The 17529-nt window shown below is 43.6% G+C and overlaps 2 protein-coding genes across 4 annotated transcripts; one reads left to right on the plus strand and one right to left on the minus strand.

Moving 5' to 3' along the window:
* Positions 1 to 1149: 1149 nt before the first annotated feature.
* On the plus strand, positions 1150 to 8134 carry LOC109477727 (putative mediator of RNA polymerase II transcription subunit 26). The gene is given in 5 exon segments (XM_019779072.1): positions 1150 to 1352; positions 1752 to 5305; positions 5439 to 6616; positions 6618 to 6968; positions 7399 to 8134. Coding segments are annotated over 4 exon segments (5496 nt in total). The 5' UTR covers positions 1150 to 1352; position 1752; the 3' UTR covers positions 7813 to 8134.
* A 3769-nt stretch (positions 8135 to 11903) lies between these two features.
* LOC109477774 (trimethyllysine dioxygenase, mitochondrial-like) lies at positions 11904 to 17260 on the minus strand. 3 transcript variants are annotated; one of them, XM_019779161.1, is made up of 8 exons: positions 17037 to 17260; positions 16143 to 16503; positions 15722 to 15837; positions 15050 to 15303; positions 14346 to 14494; positions 13203 to 13430; positions 12729 to 12862; positions 11904 to 12212 (listed from the first exon to the last, which is right to left on the minus strand). In XM_019779161.1, the coding sequence occupies exons 2-8, from the start codon at positions 16487 to 16489 to the stop codon at positions 12079 to 12081; spliced, it is 1362 nt and encodes a 453-aa protein (XP_019634720.1). In that variant the 5' UTR covers positions 16490 to 16503; positions 17037 to 17260; the 3' UTR covers positions 11904 to 12078. The 3 variants fall into 3 exon arrangements, with proteins under 3 accessions (XP_019634720.1, XP_019634718.1, XP_019634717.1); XM_019779159.1 differs by lacking the exon at positions 17037 to 17260 and adding an exon at positions 16904 to 16973 and having other exon boundaries at positions 16143 to 16536; XM_019779158.1 differs by having other exon boundaries at positions 11905 to 12212; positions 16143 to 16536.
* Positions 17261 to 17529: the final 269 nt, after the last annotated feature.

A 17529-nucleotide genomic window follows, 5' to 3' on the forward strand; every position in this document is an offset into this window, starting at 1 on the left:
ATCAGTCAATGTTGTCATGGGTAGTTCTGTAGCAGAACCAGACCCAGCTGCCGTTCCCCTAGCTCCACCTGCAGTTGTCTTCCGGTTACTGGCAGTTGCCTCATTGTCCTGACGAGGTTCAGCCAGACGAAAGCGTGCCCTGTTTTCTTCCACATCGGGCAAAGTTGTCACGGGTATTTCTGTAGCAGGGCAGCTGCCGTTACCTCAGCTCCACCTACGGTTGTCTGCGGGTTACTGTCAGCTGAGTTATTGTCCTGAAGAGGTTCAGCCAGATGAAGGCTGTTTTCTTCCACATCTTTCAATGTTGTCATGTACGTATTTCTGTGACAGATCCTGTCCAGCTGCCCTTGTCGCGGTTCCACTTGCGGTGGACTGCGGGATACTGGCAGTGGTGGTTGCTTCATTGTCCTGGCGAGGTTCAGTCTCATAAAGGGGTGCCCTGTTTTCTTCCACATCGGGCAAAGTCGTCACGGGTATTTCTGTAGTAGAACCAGTCTCAGCTGCCGTTGCCTCGGTTCCGCTTGTGGCGGTCTGCCGGTTACTGCCAGTTGTTTCATCGTCCTGACGAGATTAAGCCTGATGAAGATGTGCCCTGTTTCCCTCCACATCGGCCAAAGTTGACAGAGGTACATGTAACTCAAGAACAATTATAGTATTTGTCCAGAACACGAGATATCAAAACTGGAACTTCACTATAGATGCGGTATCATATCAAGCCTCTAGGGAGCCCAAAATTTTTTTGAGGTCTTTGCAACTCCTTTTCAAGTTATGCTATTCACAGACGGACAGACTCACAGGCACCTAGACACACTTATTCATAATTCCGTAGCTTTCAGACGAAAGCAGAGCCTAAAAGGTGGACGACCTGTAAACCTTCGAGGCACGAATGTACTCGTACAAAACGCTTAAAGGTCTGTCATAATTATAGTTCAATGGGACACCTGGAACGCACACATCACATACAAGCCACCGTATTGGATGGTGCGTCAACGGACGACGTCATAGGGGGGCGTACTTGTTAAACTGGTTTGCTCTACCCTCACCGTGTTGACGTGTCTTGCCACGGGTCGCCCCTGTCTTTAGACAGCCGTAGATTGTTGGTTAATTATCTTTTGACTGATCTGATTAAGTGGTAAAGGTGTTAAGACTGTGAGCTGTAACGTGCTTTCCTCAAGGTATAGACTATACGACTCACATTGCTCTGACGAAGTCCCTGAGTTGAGGTCATCATGGCGTCAACTTTGCGAATCGGGATCGCTCGATTTTCTAACTGACCTGATATTTATATATCATCAAAGAACTAGAGTAAGAAGTGTCGCATGATCCATGTTTAATTTCGACGTACTGTGAAGGTAAGTGCACGAAGTGAGTGAACTACATTTTGTATGTAGACAGTATTGCGTTCTCTGTGTTGTTTTTTTTTGTTGCAACCAAGTTAAAATCTAGAGGCGATTTTATTCCGGTTCAATGCACCATACCAGTACCCTTTACTTGGTATTTGGTTTTCAAAGAGGGACACAACTATTTTTATATGTACTACCACATTTACGTTAATTTTAAACGGACGTATGTCAATGGGTATACTATTAGTTAGAATGAGGCATACATGTACAACTGAGATGAATATTGGTTACTAGTACTGGTACCGTCTTTGGCTCTGTAATTCCAGGTCAACTGTGATTGAATAGTCAATTACAGGTCATATTTTGGAGATCAGTCATTTGTAAATGGGAGATGTTTTGCGGTTTCAGGATGTCAGAATCAGGTCAACAGACGACAGGAGGAGGCAAGAACAGAAGCGACGAAAAGACCGAAAAGACGAGTGACGGTACGTTCCGATCAACATTCAAGTTCTCCTTTGGTCGTAAACGTACAACTGAGAGTTCCAAAACCCAGGTGGCCCACCAAGGTCATTCCGCTGTGTCGAAAGACCAGTCTTTACAGCTCAGCGAGGTATCGTCAATAGTGCCCGAAGACAAGGGACCAGACGTTCTACCTAAACCAGAAAAATCTTCAGTTGAAAATTTACAGGTCGAGAGCCAATGCACTGATTCTGACAACATTATAGAGAAAACAGAACCGTCCACAGTACAACAACAGGAACAAGAGGACGAAAACAACGTTAAAGATCAGTTACAACTAGCAGTGACCCTTGAAACAGAAGAATCGTCAGTTCAGAATATACAGGGTGAGAGCCAGGTCCTACAACATTTGGGTACTGAGTCTGACAACACGACAGAGAACATAGAACCGCCAACAGTACAAGAACAAGAGAATGGAGACAACAAAGATCAATTAAAACAGGCAGCGACCCTGCACGACCAAAGCGCTCTACTCGAAACAGAAGAATCTCCAGTTGAGAATAAACTCGACGAGAATCAGGCCCTACAACCTTTGGGTACTGAGTCTGACAACACGACAGAGAACGCAGAACCGTCAACAGTACAACAACAAGAACAAGAGGAGGAAGACAACAACAAAGATCAGTTACAACAAGCGGCGACTCCGGAAAGCCAAGACGTTCACAACACAGAAGAATCTCCAGTGGAGAACACACAGACTGAAGAACTCAGGGGACAGGTCCTACAGTCGGACATTCTTGAGTCTTTTGACCCATATGTAGCACAGGAAGATGAGGACAAGAAAGAGAACGAAACACAAAGACAGAGGAGTCCAGAATACCAAGACGTTTTATCCGACCCGGAAGAATCTTCGGTACCACAGAATAAACAGAGTAACGAGCACAGCGAAGACATTCTGGACATTCTTGAGTCTTTCGACCCCTTAGATAACACAGGGCAATCCACAGTGAAATCGGAGGATGAGCACCAAGAACACGAACAGCCACAAAGAATTAGATCTACGACACCAGAGTTCCAGGACGCTCTTTTCGACCCTGAAGACCCAGAAGAGCACAACGAAGGGCGAGGGCTACAATCGCCGGACGTTCTTGAGTTTTTCGACCCTTTAGATACCACAGGAAAACAGTATAACAAGAAGGACGATAAACCACAAGTGAGCACTACTTTTGTAGAACCTCCAACCGACCCAGAAGAATCCTCAACGGAGACGAAGGAGCACAGCGAACACCAAGTCCTGCAATCCTCGGACCTCCTTGAGTCTTTTGACCCCTTAGTTAACACAGGAAAGTCTACAATACAACAGGAGTGCAAGAACGACGATGAAACACAGAAACAAGCAAGCACCGATTTCCAAGATTCTCCACTCGACCCGACAGAAGAGTCTTCATTCCCATCACAACATGGACACGGGAGTGAACACGAGAAAAACGATCAAACACAAAACGCAGTGGATCCAGACCAAGATGAAGACTATGACGAGAGCCTGTTGTGGTTTGATACCCCAGAATACCTAGACATTCTCCAACAGGAGCCCGGCGGGTCAAGACTAGAACAGAAACAGGCTGAGGAGGAAAATGAAGTTAAATTCATGCAGTGGTCTGACAGTGTGGAACACCAAGACGTTCCACAGGACTCTAAACAGTCTCTGGAGCAGTTTGAAGAAGATCGCACACAACAGTCTCTGTCAGTGAAGAATCAGACTGAAGACCAAGACAACAGTCAGGCTCTGCAATGGTCGGACAGTTTGGAGTACTACGAGGGCAACGAAGAACGTATCAAGGATCACGAAGAAGACTCGTCTGATCAGATGAAGACCCAAGAACCTGCTAATGACATGAACCAGGGTATACTGCTATCTGACGTCCCAGAGGGCAAGAAGGCACAGACCATCCAAGAAGAGTCCATGGTGAAGGAAGACCAGGCTGACCAAAACGAAACTAGTCCGGTTCAACTTTTGTCTGGGGGTCCGGAGGACCGGGATGTCACCACCATCGGCATCGTAGAACCGTCTGCTGTTCAGCAGCACCAGGATGAAGGGCAGGAACTAGGGCAGGTATTGTTGCTTTCCGAAAGTCCAGAGGACAAGGAAGTTTCATCTACACAACAACAGCCCGTAGTTCAGACCTACGAGAAGGAGAAAAGTAATATTTCGGACAGTTCGGAATTACAAGCCTCGTCGACTCTACCAACAAAGTCACAGCAGCACAAAGATAAAGAGCCCGACACAAGAGAGGCACTACCGTCGTCTGAAAGACTGGAGAACCAGGATGTTTTACACCTGCAAAAGCAGCCTTTGACACAGCAGGACCAGAACGACGAGGAGAAAAGCAATGTTCTATCGGAGTCGGACAGTTCAGAATCAGACTCAGAATTCCAAGACGTGCCGTTACAGGATGAGGAGGATGAATCAAGCCAGTCTGATAGCTCAACAGACCAGGACGTCTCACCGACTCTCACCATACAGCAAGAGCATGGTAAAGAGCCTGACACAAGCCAGGCACTACCTTTGCCTGAAGGTACGGAGGAGCAGGAAGCTGTAGCCCTCCCAAAGCAGCCCGTGGTACAACAGGACCAGATCTACGAGAAGAAAACGAGCGATGTTCTATTTGAGGCAGACAGTTCAGAGTTCCAGGACGTAGTACAGTTACAGAAGGACGAGGATGAAGGAAGCCAGTCCGATAGTTCGCGAGACGAGGAGGCCTCATCAACTCCATACATCACTTCCATACAGCAGCACGAAGGTAAAGAACCTGACACAAGCCAGGCACTACCTCTGCCTGAAAGTACGGAGGAGCAGGAAGCTGTACCCCTCCCAAAGCAGCCCGTGGTACAACAGGTCTACGAGAAGAAAAAGAGCGATGTTCTATTTGAGGCAGACAGTTCAGAATTCCAGGACGTACAGTTACAGAAGCCTGAGAAGGAAGAGGATGAAGCAAGCCAGTCCGATAGTTCGCGAGACGAAAAGGTCTCATCAACTCCAGACAGCACTTCCATACAGCAGCAAGAATGTAAAGAACAAGATTCAAGCCACGCACTGCCTCTGGGTGAAAGTCAGGAGGTCCAGGACTTTCCACCTTATCCAAAGCAGGCCACGGTACGACAGGACCAGACCGATGAGAAAGAAAAAGGCGATGTTTCATCTGAGTCGGACAGTTCAGATTTCCAGGACGTACCGTTACACGATGAAGAGAACGAATCGAGCCAGTCCGATAGTTCAACAGACCAAGAAGACTCAACGACTCTCCCCAAACAGTCACAACAACACCAAGACAAAGAACACGATACAAGGAAGAAACAACCTATGTCTGGAAGCCAGGAGGATTCATCCCTCCTAGAACAGCCCATTTTGTCGCCGTACGAAGCCCAGGAAGACATGACAAACCAGGGAGCACTGTTGTCTGAAGACACAGACATCCGGGACGCCTCGCCCCTTGCAAAACAGCGTGAGGAAAGCCAAACCCACTGTCGTCTGAAGCTCCAAAGTCACAGGATGACTTATCTATTGTAGAACAGCTCACAATGCAGCAGTATAAACTAAAGATGACGACATAACCAAGGTGGCACTGTTCGATCCAGAGGACCAGGAACTACCATTGTCAGAGGGATCAACAGATCAGGATGATGAAACACCTCTTCAGTACTTCAATACCTCGGAGTCGGAAAGTTCTGAGTTCCAGGACGTTCCATCGGAAGACGAGGATGTCTCAATCTTCCCAGAGATGGCCCAGGTCCGGTACCAAGCGAAGGAACACAAGAGCCAGGTACTACCGTTGTCAGAAGGCCTAGAAAACAAGAACTCGACGGTACAGCAGCAGACTGATGAGCAGGAGAAAACCAAGGCTCCATCGGATTCGGACAGTCTGGAGTTAGAAGATGTGCCGAGCCCTGTAGGAAAATTCCCCGCACAGAGGTACGAGGATAAAGGACTCGACAAAAGCCGCGCTTCTGTGGAATCGGAAATTACAGAAGACGAGGGCGTCCTGTTAAGTCCCTTAACTCCGCCACAAGAAAAACGCAGTCTTGTCCTGGAAGGCTCCGATGATACGAAGCGTAAAAAGGGGAGTGCCTCCCCTAAACCAGACGACTTAGAAAACAGGCTACTCGAAGCTAACGCGACTATTGCGACGCTACTGGGAGAGTTAGACCAGGTACGCGGAGAAATCAAAGAAAGGGCAAATATAGGGACAGACGTGGTGGAAGAGTCAGGACATCGACAGAAGGCAGACACTCCACAAACAACCGTGCGTTCAGTAGAAATAGGAGTCAATACAGAGGAAGACAAGACACAGGCGGATTTAAGCCAGTCTGGTGGAGTTGATGATAACGTTTCAACAAAACAAGGGCAGGCAAATACGACGATGGGTGACAGTGGAGCCAAAAAGCAGCAAAAGACGGTCAGTCGTGGGATTCAGACTGACTTCGCAGACAATGCCGATATTGCAGCGATGCCTCCAGAGAAGAGAGAAGATAGTGAAGCCGGAAAAGGAGAAAAGCCATCAGGAAAGACAGAGAGCAAAAGCAAGACGAGGAGCGCAATAGTCGAAATGATGAAAGACGACAGGGAGTTGAAAGCCAAATTTAACATCGCAGAAAACCTAAAGAAGGCCCTGGCTGCAAAGTCTAAAGGCGCACAGCAAGGAAAGGCAGAAGCGACCCCTAGCGAAGAAGTCGTCAAAGTGGAGGAAATACGTCATCTGGACAGAATCACGTTTGGCGGGAAAGGGTCGGAGCTGGGAAAGTTCAACCGGCCGCGAGGGGGTCGCTGTGTCATCAAAGAACGAAATCTTCGTGGCAGATCGGGACAACAGGCGAATCCAAGTCCACAACATGAAAGGCGAAACCCTCCGCGAAATCCCGACCACGGTACCCGGACAAGAGACCCTGACCATGCGGCCGGACGATATCGCCATAGACGGGAACGACCTGATGTGGATAGTGGGCAGCGACTGGTCGACGGAGTTCGTGATCCCGTACACCATGGAGGGCGAGCCGCTGGGGAAGTTTGACCTGCCGGACACCGTGAGATTCCGCGGGATTACCGTCAACCCGCGTAACGACCACGTCATCGTCACCCTGACGGACAAGACGTTTGGAACTCGCGGCGAAGTGAGTGTTATCTAATTCACATTTCTACAAACAAACAAACACACGTACACACGCACACACATACGCACACACACACACATACATACACACAAAAAAACGCTACTAAAACACAACCTTCTTGGCGAAGGTACTAGCTAGTAATGAGGATTGGGCAAAAAGAATTATAAAAGTCCTTTCCGTAGGAACATGCATACAAGTTTGAAAACAATACAGTTGAAAGGAATACAGAAGCAGCAATAACTTTACATACAAAATACGAGATGAATAGTGATAGCCATGACAAGATGGGTCGTAATAGATAAATTATGAAAATCTTCTTGTTAAAAAATAGTGTAAAGAAGGTCGAAAATACCCTGTATTAGAATTTGTTGAATGTAAAAGCAAAGTAAAAGTAAAACTCACTCAGTATTTCCTCGTCATGTTGCTGTAGGTGAGAGTTTTCCGGCCGGACGGCTGGCAACTACGGAGGGTCGGTCTGAACCAAGGCATGGTGGCTCCCATGTTCGTCAGCTTGGACAAGGACGACAACATCCTCGTCTCGGACTATGGCACGCACTCTGTTTACGCCTTCGACCAGGACGGAACATTCCTCTTTAAGTTCGGAGGGTACGGGAGCGGCGTCGGTCAGCTGAAGGACCCCCGCGGCATCTGCGTGGACGGTGCGGGGAACATCATCGTGGCCGACTTCGGGAACAAGCGGCTGGAGATGTTCAGCAACCAGGGGAAGTTTCTCCGCCACGTCACGGACAGTACGGGACGGCCGGACGGCATCGCCGTTGGACCAGACGGACAGTTAGTCGTGACTGAGTGGAATCATACAGCGTCTATCATCCCTAGTTACTAATGGAGCATGGCTTTGTACTGACGGTGTAGGAAATCATCAATATACAAATGTATGACTGTCCATCACAATTAGCAGTTAACCAATGATGGCTTGGTAATTAGCAGTTCGACCAATGAGAGAGTGGCTGCATAGTCGTATAAAGGTCCTGAACGGGTAACATGTAATACAGAGTTGTTTCCAATAGCTTTGTACTGTTTCTTTAAATTGCATGTAGTTAATAATTAATTGCATTGCGATATTTTAATATCAATTTTTGGTCTGGAAAAAAGGTTTACGTATGGGTTATAGTTCAATATTGTTGTGATTCAAATGTAACAGAAAAATATATTAGTTCTGTATCTATAGTTAATAAGTTGGTAATAAGATGCTTGTATAAGATATAGACAGTAATTGGGTATTTGTTTTCGTTCTACATGCATTTGTATTGCTACGTTTAGGCTAAACATATACGTGAAGTAGAATATCTTGTCAATGCTGATAACTGTTCTTCACATATTTTAACTGTGTGTAATAAAGTCATGGCGCTAAGCCGGCAATACAAATGTCCCTTATATTATATAGTTATAATAGATTATGTACTTTTGAGATGGTCCAAGTAAACCGGTTCAACCATATACTTGATACAGTCTCAGAGTTGATTGTTATGTTGAGTATAGAATTGCCAAACAAACAAACAAAGCAACCAACAAACAACCAAGCGACCAGTCAACCAACCAACCAAACAAACAAACAAACCAAGCGACCGAACAAACCAAACAACCCAGCGACCGACCAAACAAACAAACAAACAAGGGACCAGCCAAGCAACCAAAATGCTGTCAGAACAACGTTGCGTCTTTAATTGGCAGAGATAATTTGTTTTTAACAAAACCAGTCACCTGCACTAACTTTTCTAACATTGTGACCTCTGACGTTTCAAGCCTAATTAACGTCAACCCCACAGTGTCAATCATACATCAACATGAACTACATACAATAGAGAAATCTAAATGACGTATGAAGATTGACGTCTATCTTGACCAATAGTGACGCCCCTAGATCATATCGTACAGGTCTGTTCCTGGGACTACATGATGTTTAGCGGAAAGGTAGGCGTTATATGCCTATTTAGGATGAAGAGATACAGAACCGAAGGCGATATCTCCGCCCCTAGACCTTACCCGTGGCGTGGTTTAAATCTGCCCGGTGTTCTATGCAGGCCCCAGTTGCGGGGAGGTGACACAGAAAAGCGCACTTGGTCAGTTTCACGGAGTGTTTGAAAAAAAAAAAACATTGTAGAAGTCAGGAATGTTGTAATTTGCGGGGGCAAGTACGTAAATGGTTCAAATATATTGTGTGCAAAACCCAAAATGATTATGCAATGCGCCAATGAGTAATGTATTCAGTGCCTTTTGGGGAGTTTGGGTGTTTGCGTGGACTGCATATCGATAATGGTCTACATACAGTTTTACAGTGGATGGATCTGTATGATACTAGTAATCATTTTGGTTTGTGTGATGTCATGAGGGCAAATGAAGAAGTTTGATTATTGGGCCTCCTAGCAGCTTTCAATGGTACTGCAGCAGATTTTGCAGTTTTCATATCTCGTTTTTCTAATTTCTTTTTTTTTAAAGAAATAAAAATGTTATTATGTTTCATACTATCAGGGTGCAAGAGGTACTCCTGGACAAAAGGGTGGCCTGGGCCGAGCTGGTCCTAGGGGTTCCTGTGGTCACAAAGGACAGAAAGGTGATCGCGGCCTCACCGTTCCTGGACAGAAGGGTGACCTGGGCCCAGTCGGTCCGAATGGTGATCGTGGATTGCCTGGTCCAAAGGGAGAGAAGGGGGACCTGGGCCCAGTCGGTCCGAAGGGATACCGTGGCTACACTGGCTCTAAGGGACAGAAGGGTGACCGTGGCCTCACCGGTCCTCCTCCATCGACATACATCCGGCGATGTGAGTACACAGTTATCTAAATTGTAGTTTTCCAACTCATGGTAGATGCGGAGCAATGTGAAAAATGGCAATTTAAATTCAAAGCCATTGACTCACATAGAAGGTGTCAAATAAAAGTAAGGGTACTCCCGAAGTTTCGGGCAATAGGGACTGTGATTTGGTTGTTAATCCCGTGTGTCTATGACACAATATTGGAAACAATATAATTGTGAAACTGAAAATGTGAAGATTTCACACAAATGCATTATTCAAGATTATTTTTTTCAAATCAGTGCCAAAATTTGTACTATGGTCTATTCATGCCCTTTCAGGTGAAGTTGGTGAGGTGGATACTGGCCGTCCTCCTCATAGTCTCTCCAGTGGCTTTGGACATCGTAAAATATGCAAACACCACAACTACACAACGGCCTTTCATGTCACACCGACAGTTCATCTCAGTTTTAGCCAGCAGGATCACATGGTTGGAAATCACAGGGTACAGCTGCAAGTGACAGAAAGTACACATAGTTATGTGAACGTTTGCATGATAGCTTGGTCAGACACACTGGTTTTATGTGGCTGTGTCTATCTTGGCTTGTGCCTGAATGAAAACATTTGAAAACTGGCCATGTCATCCGACTACATTTCGTGTGATAGCTGCTCATTTTGTCTAAAGTTGAGGTTTCAAACATCATACTCTGACAAGGAGGTTACCATGCATGCTTTTGCATTGGCCACAAAGTGATTGTAATTAGAAGTCTAACTGTTGAACAATTCAATAAAATTCCGATAGAAATGAATGGATTTCTATTATTCTTGGTGAGTGGTAAGAAAAGCATTGGAAGCTGATTTCCCTATGAAGCACTGTTTTGATCTTTCTGTATTAGCGTGATATATATTGTCACTATCATCCATGTGCTACACTGAAGCCTTAGCCTAGACATTGGAAATATCTGCAAATCCCGAATTTTACCTGCACTAACCTGGAAATGTGTAGGTGGCATTTCGAGCGCGCACAGGTACCGTGCATGCAGCTTGCTACCCGGAGAAAAAAAGCACAATTTAATTCTAAAACTCGGGACAGACGACCTTTCTCTGTATGTTTGTATGTATTTTATATTTTATACAGTTAAAATCTGATTTACTGGGGGGGGGGGGGTCAGTCAGCAGTCAAACTGACTCTGAAGGTACACAAAGGGTTTAAGGACTATAGACCCTCGGGATACAAAGATTTAGACACTTGGAATCTTTCCAAACAAAACACAAAACGCTCTGGGATTGTTGGAAGAGTCTTGTGGGAATCACGGGAACTGGATTGTTACAATGTTCTTGCTGCATTCAGGCTTACACTTATAGTAATTTAGACCGAACAAACTGGATTCAGGCATAACAATTTTTTTTCTCGGAATTCTAATTTCCTGTATGTGTAATAGATAACTTTGTAGCTTTTTAAAAATACCTATAAATGCAAAATAAACTAAACATTGACTTTTTTTCCATCAAAAACAACCAACGGAGCTTATGGATGCACAAGAAGTAAAAGCTCTTAGATGCACCACAACACTCAATACCAGACGAAACATGTGAAAACAGGTAACTGTCCACCAAAAATCGAGACCATAGCAAGACCAGAACAAAAGATACTGAAACCAAAAGTTCTGCTTCAGTACCAAGGACAGCTGCCAGGAGGCCCATAATCAACCTTTGGCCTTTGTCTCCCAAGACCTACCTATATACTTCAAGTCGTTAATGTACTGAGGTGCATTATTGTTAAAAAAGGGTGACATTTTTAGATCGTGTGTAACTTTACAAAGGAAAATTGATAAAGTGACTGAGTTTGGACAACCAATTGCAAGTTTCTGCTGTGAAGATTTTCGCTGTAGCATACAGACATTGTAACATTGTTCCTAACTTACACTTAAGTAAATATAGCTGGTACAATACAGAATGAAAAATGTAATAAATTAATAGAGAAAACAAACTGGATTAAAGCATAACAATTTATTATTCAAGAAATTTCAATTTCTGTTATAAATAACTTTCTTATTTTTAAGATAAGATGTTTTCTTCACCAACCCTCACAAAGAAAATCAATTCAGCTTATGGCTGTAAAAGATGTGAAAAGCCTCGGATGCACCATGACACTTATTAGAACATAGTACATTTTTGTGTACTAAAAGAAAAAGAACATCTGAAAAAACAACTTTGAAAAAAAATCTTGTGCCTAGACTTACATCATTCTGATGTAGCATATTTTTGTTACTTATCTAAACAGTAACAATACAACGTACATTCTCCAGAATCTTATTCAGTTGTTCTACGGTCTTTCTTCTGTATGACCTTGACATTCTGTTATATGACCTTGAGAACCCTTGCCCTGCTGATGACATCATCCCTGGGCAGGTAGCAGCCCGAGACCCTCCGTCGCCCCGTGAAGGCCGATCGCCCGTGTAGGACCCGCCAGTTATAAGTCAGCAAGATTTGACCTGAAAACAAAAAGAACAAAACAGTCAATTTGAGTGAGAAGTGTGCATGTTTTCCACAAATATATCGTCTGCAATAGTTTTGGTTTAGGCATGTTAGCTTTAGTCTGCTCCCAAGATTTTGGCTGTAGAAATACACTAAACTGGATAGGAGTGAGTGAGTGAGTGAGTGAGTGAGTGAGTGAGTGAGTGAGTGAGTGAGTGAGTGAGTGAGTGAGTGACAACTCCAATAAGTTATGAGCAGAAAGTTTGTGCCCCATCTCCTCCATCTATGTTGAGGGATGGTTACGATTTTCACTTTGTCCTCAGCAGAGATGGGGGCTGCCCACAATCTATCTGCTTCTTTTGATCCAATGCTCACTGAGCATAATGTGACATCACAAAAGCGGTGGATTGCTTATTTCTTGATAAAGACTGGAGTCTAAAGAAGTCCAATTTTTTTGTGATAGAAATTACAGTTTAAAGCTGTTTAATAATGACTTTTACCAACATGGATGAAAGTTGAAGATATGAGGTTACCTGGTTTGAGAGGGACCCAGTATTCGGAGGCTGGATCCCTGATGAACCTGGTGAGTTTCCTAAGTGCAGAGTACCAGCGACTGACATCCTCCATTGGTACAGTGTCCAGACATGCTCTGTCATGCATGTTGTACCTTATAGAAGAAGAAAAACTCTCTGTAACACAAATTCTCACTGTCCATCACCCTATGTGACAAATCCCAAAGTTGGCCAATCAGTAGTGACCTCTTATTTGACCAATTAGAGTGAACCTCTCAGTCATCCAATCAGTGGGGGCCTCTTTTAGTTGGCGAATCAGTGAGGACTTCTCATGATCAGTTGGTCAATCAGTGGAGACCCGGACCTACAGTTGCCCAATCGGTTGGAACCTCTAAGTCGGCCAATCAGTGGGGAGACCTTTCAGTTGGCCAATCAGGGTACGTTACAGTGCTTAGAAAGCGATCTGATTGGCCTAGCAGTAGATTAATCACAAACCTGATCAGCTTGAGCTCCTTGCCAGCCCCTGGCTCTAGCTCCAGTACAGGTCCCACCCCGGTAGTGTGTACTCCAGGCTCCAGGTAGTGGTGTGGGACTGACACAGACGACAGGATATCAAAGCCCTCCGGATCTTCCCGCCGTAGCCGCTCAGCCGCATGGAAGCCATCAACGAGCAGCGTGGCTCCTCCCTCGCCTACATGTTCCATTTTGTGGAAGACCTGCACACTGGGTTGACAAGGTATCTATATTCATTTGGCAATAATCATTTGTGAAAGACAGATGGACAAGAGGGAACTGTGTACTAGCAATGGAGAAGTTTTGAACAGAAAGTCCTGTCATATCAACAGACTTACATACAATATTATCAATTCTTTATTCTGTAATAACAGCGCTTCTTATGTGAATTACAGTTTTACTGTAGCTGTATTTCAGTTGAAGCATGCTTCTTATAAATAAGTTTATTGCACATGCATGCCCAAGGGCTACTTGCAAGTACAAATAACATTGTATGAAAAAGAAAATACAATGCTATAAGAGACTATGTCCTATGTTATGCTATATTTTTCAACATACATGATACTCGGGTTTTGTTGACCGGAGACAATGGAACAGAAAGTCTGCTGTGTAGAAAAAGATTAAGTACTAAAATGATCAATTGCATCAAAACAAAATCCTTGTCTGTAGCTTAAGATCTTAAACATTCCAAGATCAAAATCAATAACAGCTGAAGTAAGGCCATAAGTCAAGAAGGCATGCATGTTAAGGCTGCTTTAAATTACCTAAGGTTGCTTCATGTTTTACACAATAATGACCATGTTGACATACATTTTGTACACAATGGGACCTTCTAGAAAGAGTGTTCCACAAATAACACTGGGTTTTAAAAAAGATGGCTTTGTTATTAGAAAAAAACCCACAAAAATCATTAGCCTCACTCCATTGAACTATATCAAAGACCTTAGCCCTTGTTGCTTCTTTGTCAGTAATAAGGATGTTAAATTATATACCTTTTTCTGTACTATATATTATGTTCATTAGTTTGTTTCTTTGCCGTATGTATATTGTACGATGTCCAATTGTCATGCAATAAAGTTCTCTGTAAAGAAAGCATACAGAAGCTGCATCTGGTATTTGCCTTACCCTGACGGTTCGTTCAGGTACGTGGTGTCCGTGTGTGCTCCTAGAGCCTCCGCTGTGTACGCCGTGTCGTGTCGCTCCAGGTCAGAGGTGAAGCACCAGAAACGACCGAAGAACGTCTCCCGGATTTGACAGATTCTCTCGGCTGCCGCCTTTTCAATGTGAAAAAAGTGATCGTGAACAAGTTAGAAGAATTGTTCTGCTAGATTTCTCAATGCAAAATAAAGGTGTAGCGAGAATGCATCAGATACAGCACGTAAATTCTTTAACTTAGTCAGTCATTATATTTTCTGCAGTTTTTGCAGTGACCTCTCTACTACAATTTCTTACTTTTGACTCTCTTCCTTTTGACTTTTGTAACACAAAATTGTTTCAACTGTGAATTTATATCACTGGAAAAACCTCCCTTTTCCTCTTCAAAATAAAACCATGACTGCAAAAGTTTCAAAATTCATAGTATCAATGCATACTCCAGCTTCTACTCCACAGTAGAACTGCATTTGAAAGAGGTTATAACTGTAATTTCAAACACTGTACAAATAATTATTAGACTGAAATTTTTTAGTCCAATTTGTTGTGTTGGAAATTACAGTTCAAACCTGTTTCAGTCTTCCACAAATTTTACTCAGAATTGAAAACCAAAAACTGTTTGCAATCAGTCCGTACAAAGCAAATTTTGTTCATGAAAAAAGAAAATCTCTACAAACCAATGTTGCTTCCAGTGTTACTGGAGCTTCTTCCACAAATGCAAAGCCGTACTTCAACAGGTAGTGCAGCAACTTGGCCAGCTGTTCATCATCTGACAGATAGTCCTGGTACAAGACGCTGGGTTTGGGAGAAGCTGACAGGGTTTCCACGTTCCACAGCAGGGGCTCCCAGGTTGTCTGGATGTGCTGCTTCCCTTCATAGGTGTTGCTAAGCAACCAGTCCAGCTCGTACTCTGATTGGTGGCCATCAGGCCCTAAAGAGACAAGCAACAAGAACTGATGATTGCAGCATAAAACACTTGAAAATACATAATGTGTGCATGTGTAAAACAATGGTTGGCAGATACATAGTATTATAGGGCAGTGTTCCTAATACCAGTACCTGTAAAACTATTTAGGTACAGGTCAAGGTGTATACCTATACCTGAACAAAATAAAACATTACTACATGTATATATAGCAGCAGCAGAACAGTAGCCAACCACAGCCAACGTTACTCTCAACCTACTCCTAACCATGGTTGGGACTGGAGTTTGGCAGTGTTTAGGAGGCCATGATTGGCTAATGTGCGACACTGGGGCATTAGGTATACATACGTAGTGGCAGATAAGGATGACAGTTTGAAGGATTCTTCTTAATGATTCGATGATACACCTGTACTGTAACACTTACATGTAAGGTTCAGTGTTCCCTCTTGGATAGCCACATTTACCGGCTGAATGTCGGGCTCGATCAGGAAAGTGTCCACCATACGCTGCTGGGTTAGGTGGTTGATACTGTCTCCAGTCCTGAAAATGACAATATCATTGTTGATTTTATTCGCAAATTAAAGTTAAAGCAACCTCCCCTATACATGTACATTCATAACTAACTACTAGTAATATTATTTTCACACATTGTAATTTGTTAAGATTTTGTTATTTGTATCTATATAAAAAAAATAATATATAGCCAGTATAACTGCCATTATCCATAACACCCCAGCTTTGCAGGCACGTAGCATAGCAGCAGCTAGGTATGTACAATCAAGTGGGTATTGCTCACCATAGCATATTAATATAATAAAAAGCTGGTCATTATAAAACAGTCTAACCTGCAATGGTCCCTTAGCCAGACGTAGTTCAGCTTGAGTTTGGCCCCTTTAACTTCCAGCTCTAGGTGGTCCTCATGTTGCACAAACTTGGTCACAGAGACAGGGACTCCTGTTGCCTTCTTCTCTATGTGAGACCTGGACTTCACACAAGTAGACGTGCTCAACAATCTTGTACGACTTGCAAGTACGCTTTGTGTCGGAGTCAGTAACCGTGCATGTCTGATGCTGCAGAGCTTTGGAAAAGTTTGCATGTGGGCATAACGTTGTGCGGTAATGTTCCTGGATACAGAGGCACTCTGCTGGGATATCCTGGTTGCAAAACTTGCTGCCAAGCTTTTGAGATGCATGGTGGAAGATGATCCTTCTCAGGGATTCTAAATGGCTTACAGTCTTCCTAAACAGAGAATAAAAAAAAATTGTAAGAATGAGTTCTAACCCCGTATTGTAATTTGTATCCCTCCTTTACAAATATTCAAAGAGTTCTCAATACCCAACATTGCATTTTGCTCCATGAATGTCGATTTAATACATTGGGATGGTACTGTTTCGACTTACTGTGTTAGTATGTAGACAACCTTTAGACTACAAAAAATATTGACTTTCAAAAGTTGGTTTTCAAACCCTAAAACATGCCTTGGGCAGATTAACATGATGGGTAAATTATACTGAAAACGTTTACTAAATTTGAGATTTTATACTAGTTGCTGTAACGTTACATTAGCCTATATAAAAGCCTTTATATACAAAAGTGGCTTCCTTACTTAGTACTCGGCACGGCTAGTTCAAATTTGGTAATTTCTCTTCTTCAAGGAATGTTGTTATCAACATTGATAAGAAATCAGTAGCCAGTGAGCTATATTTGAGCATATATATCGGTCTTGGAGAGCATCTTACCCTGCGCAGGGAACAAGGAGGTTGAATTTTCGTCAGCCTCTCTGCTTTAGGATTTTAACCTCCTTGCTGAAGCTTAGGAAAACTGTGTTACACCAAGGTCCCTATATAATGTCCTTGGTTACGCCCATGCCCATCCCCTTTCGGAATGTTAATTGAGGCATGAACTGTGTCTGAAAGGACTATATTTTACGGATTCAGGCTTTATATTCCTGCACGTGTCAAAGGTGAAAGTGCAGACGGTTAGCCTATTTAATTAGAGGGGGGCTCAGTATATTTCAATTTTGTAACGTCAAAAACTATTCTAAACTTTCAGAAAGCAAATAGCAGCGGCGCACAACGTGTATGTCTTATTTATAATTGTATTTCATTAGGTCTTTTCAACTTGAAATATTCCTTTGTGTGGAATCAAATATATAGAAAAACTATATACATAGGATTGGTCGATTCCACTCAGGAAACATGACGTAACACAACACAATCATGTGATGTTCAT

Source organism: Branchiostoma belcheri, unplaced genomic scaffold, assembly GCF_001625305.1.
Source record: "Branchiostoma belcheri isolate BF01 breed outbred unplaced genomic scaffold, Haploidv18h27 scaffold41, whole genome shotgun sequence".
NCBI classification, from domain to species: domain Eukaryota; kingdom Metazoa; phylum Chordata; class Leptocardii; order Amphioxiformes; family Branchiostomatidae; genus Branchiostoma; species Branchiostoma belcheri.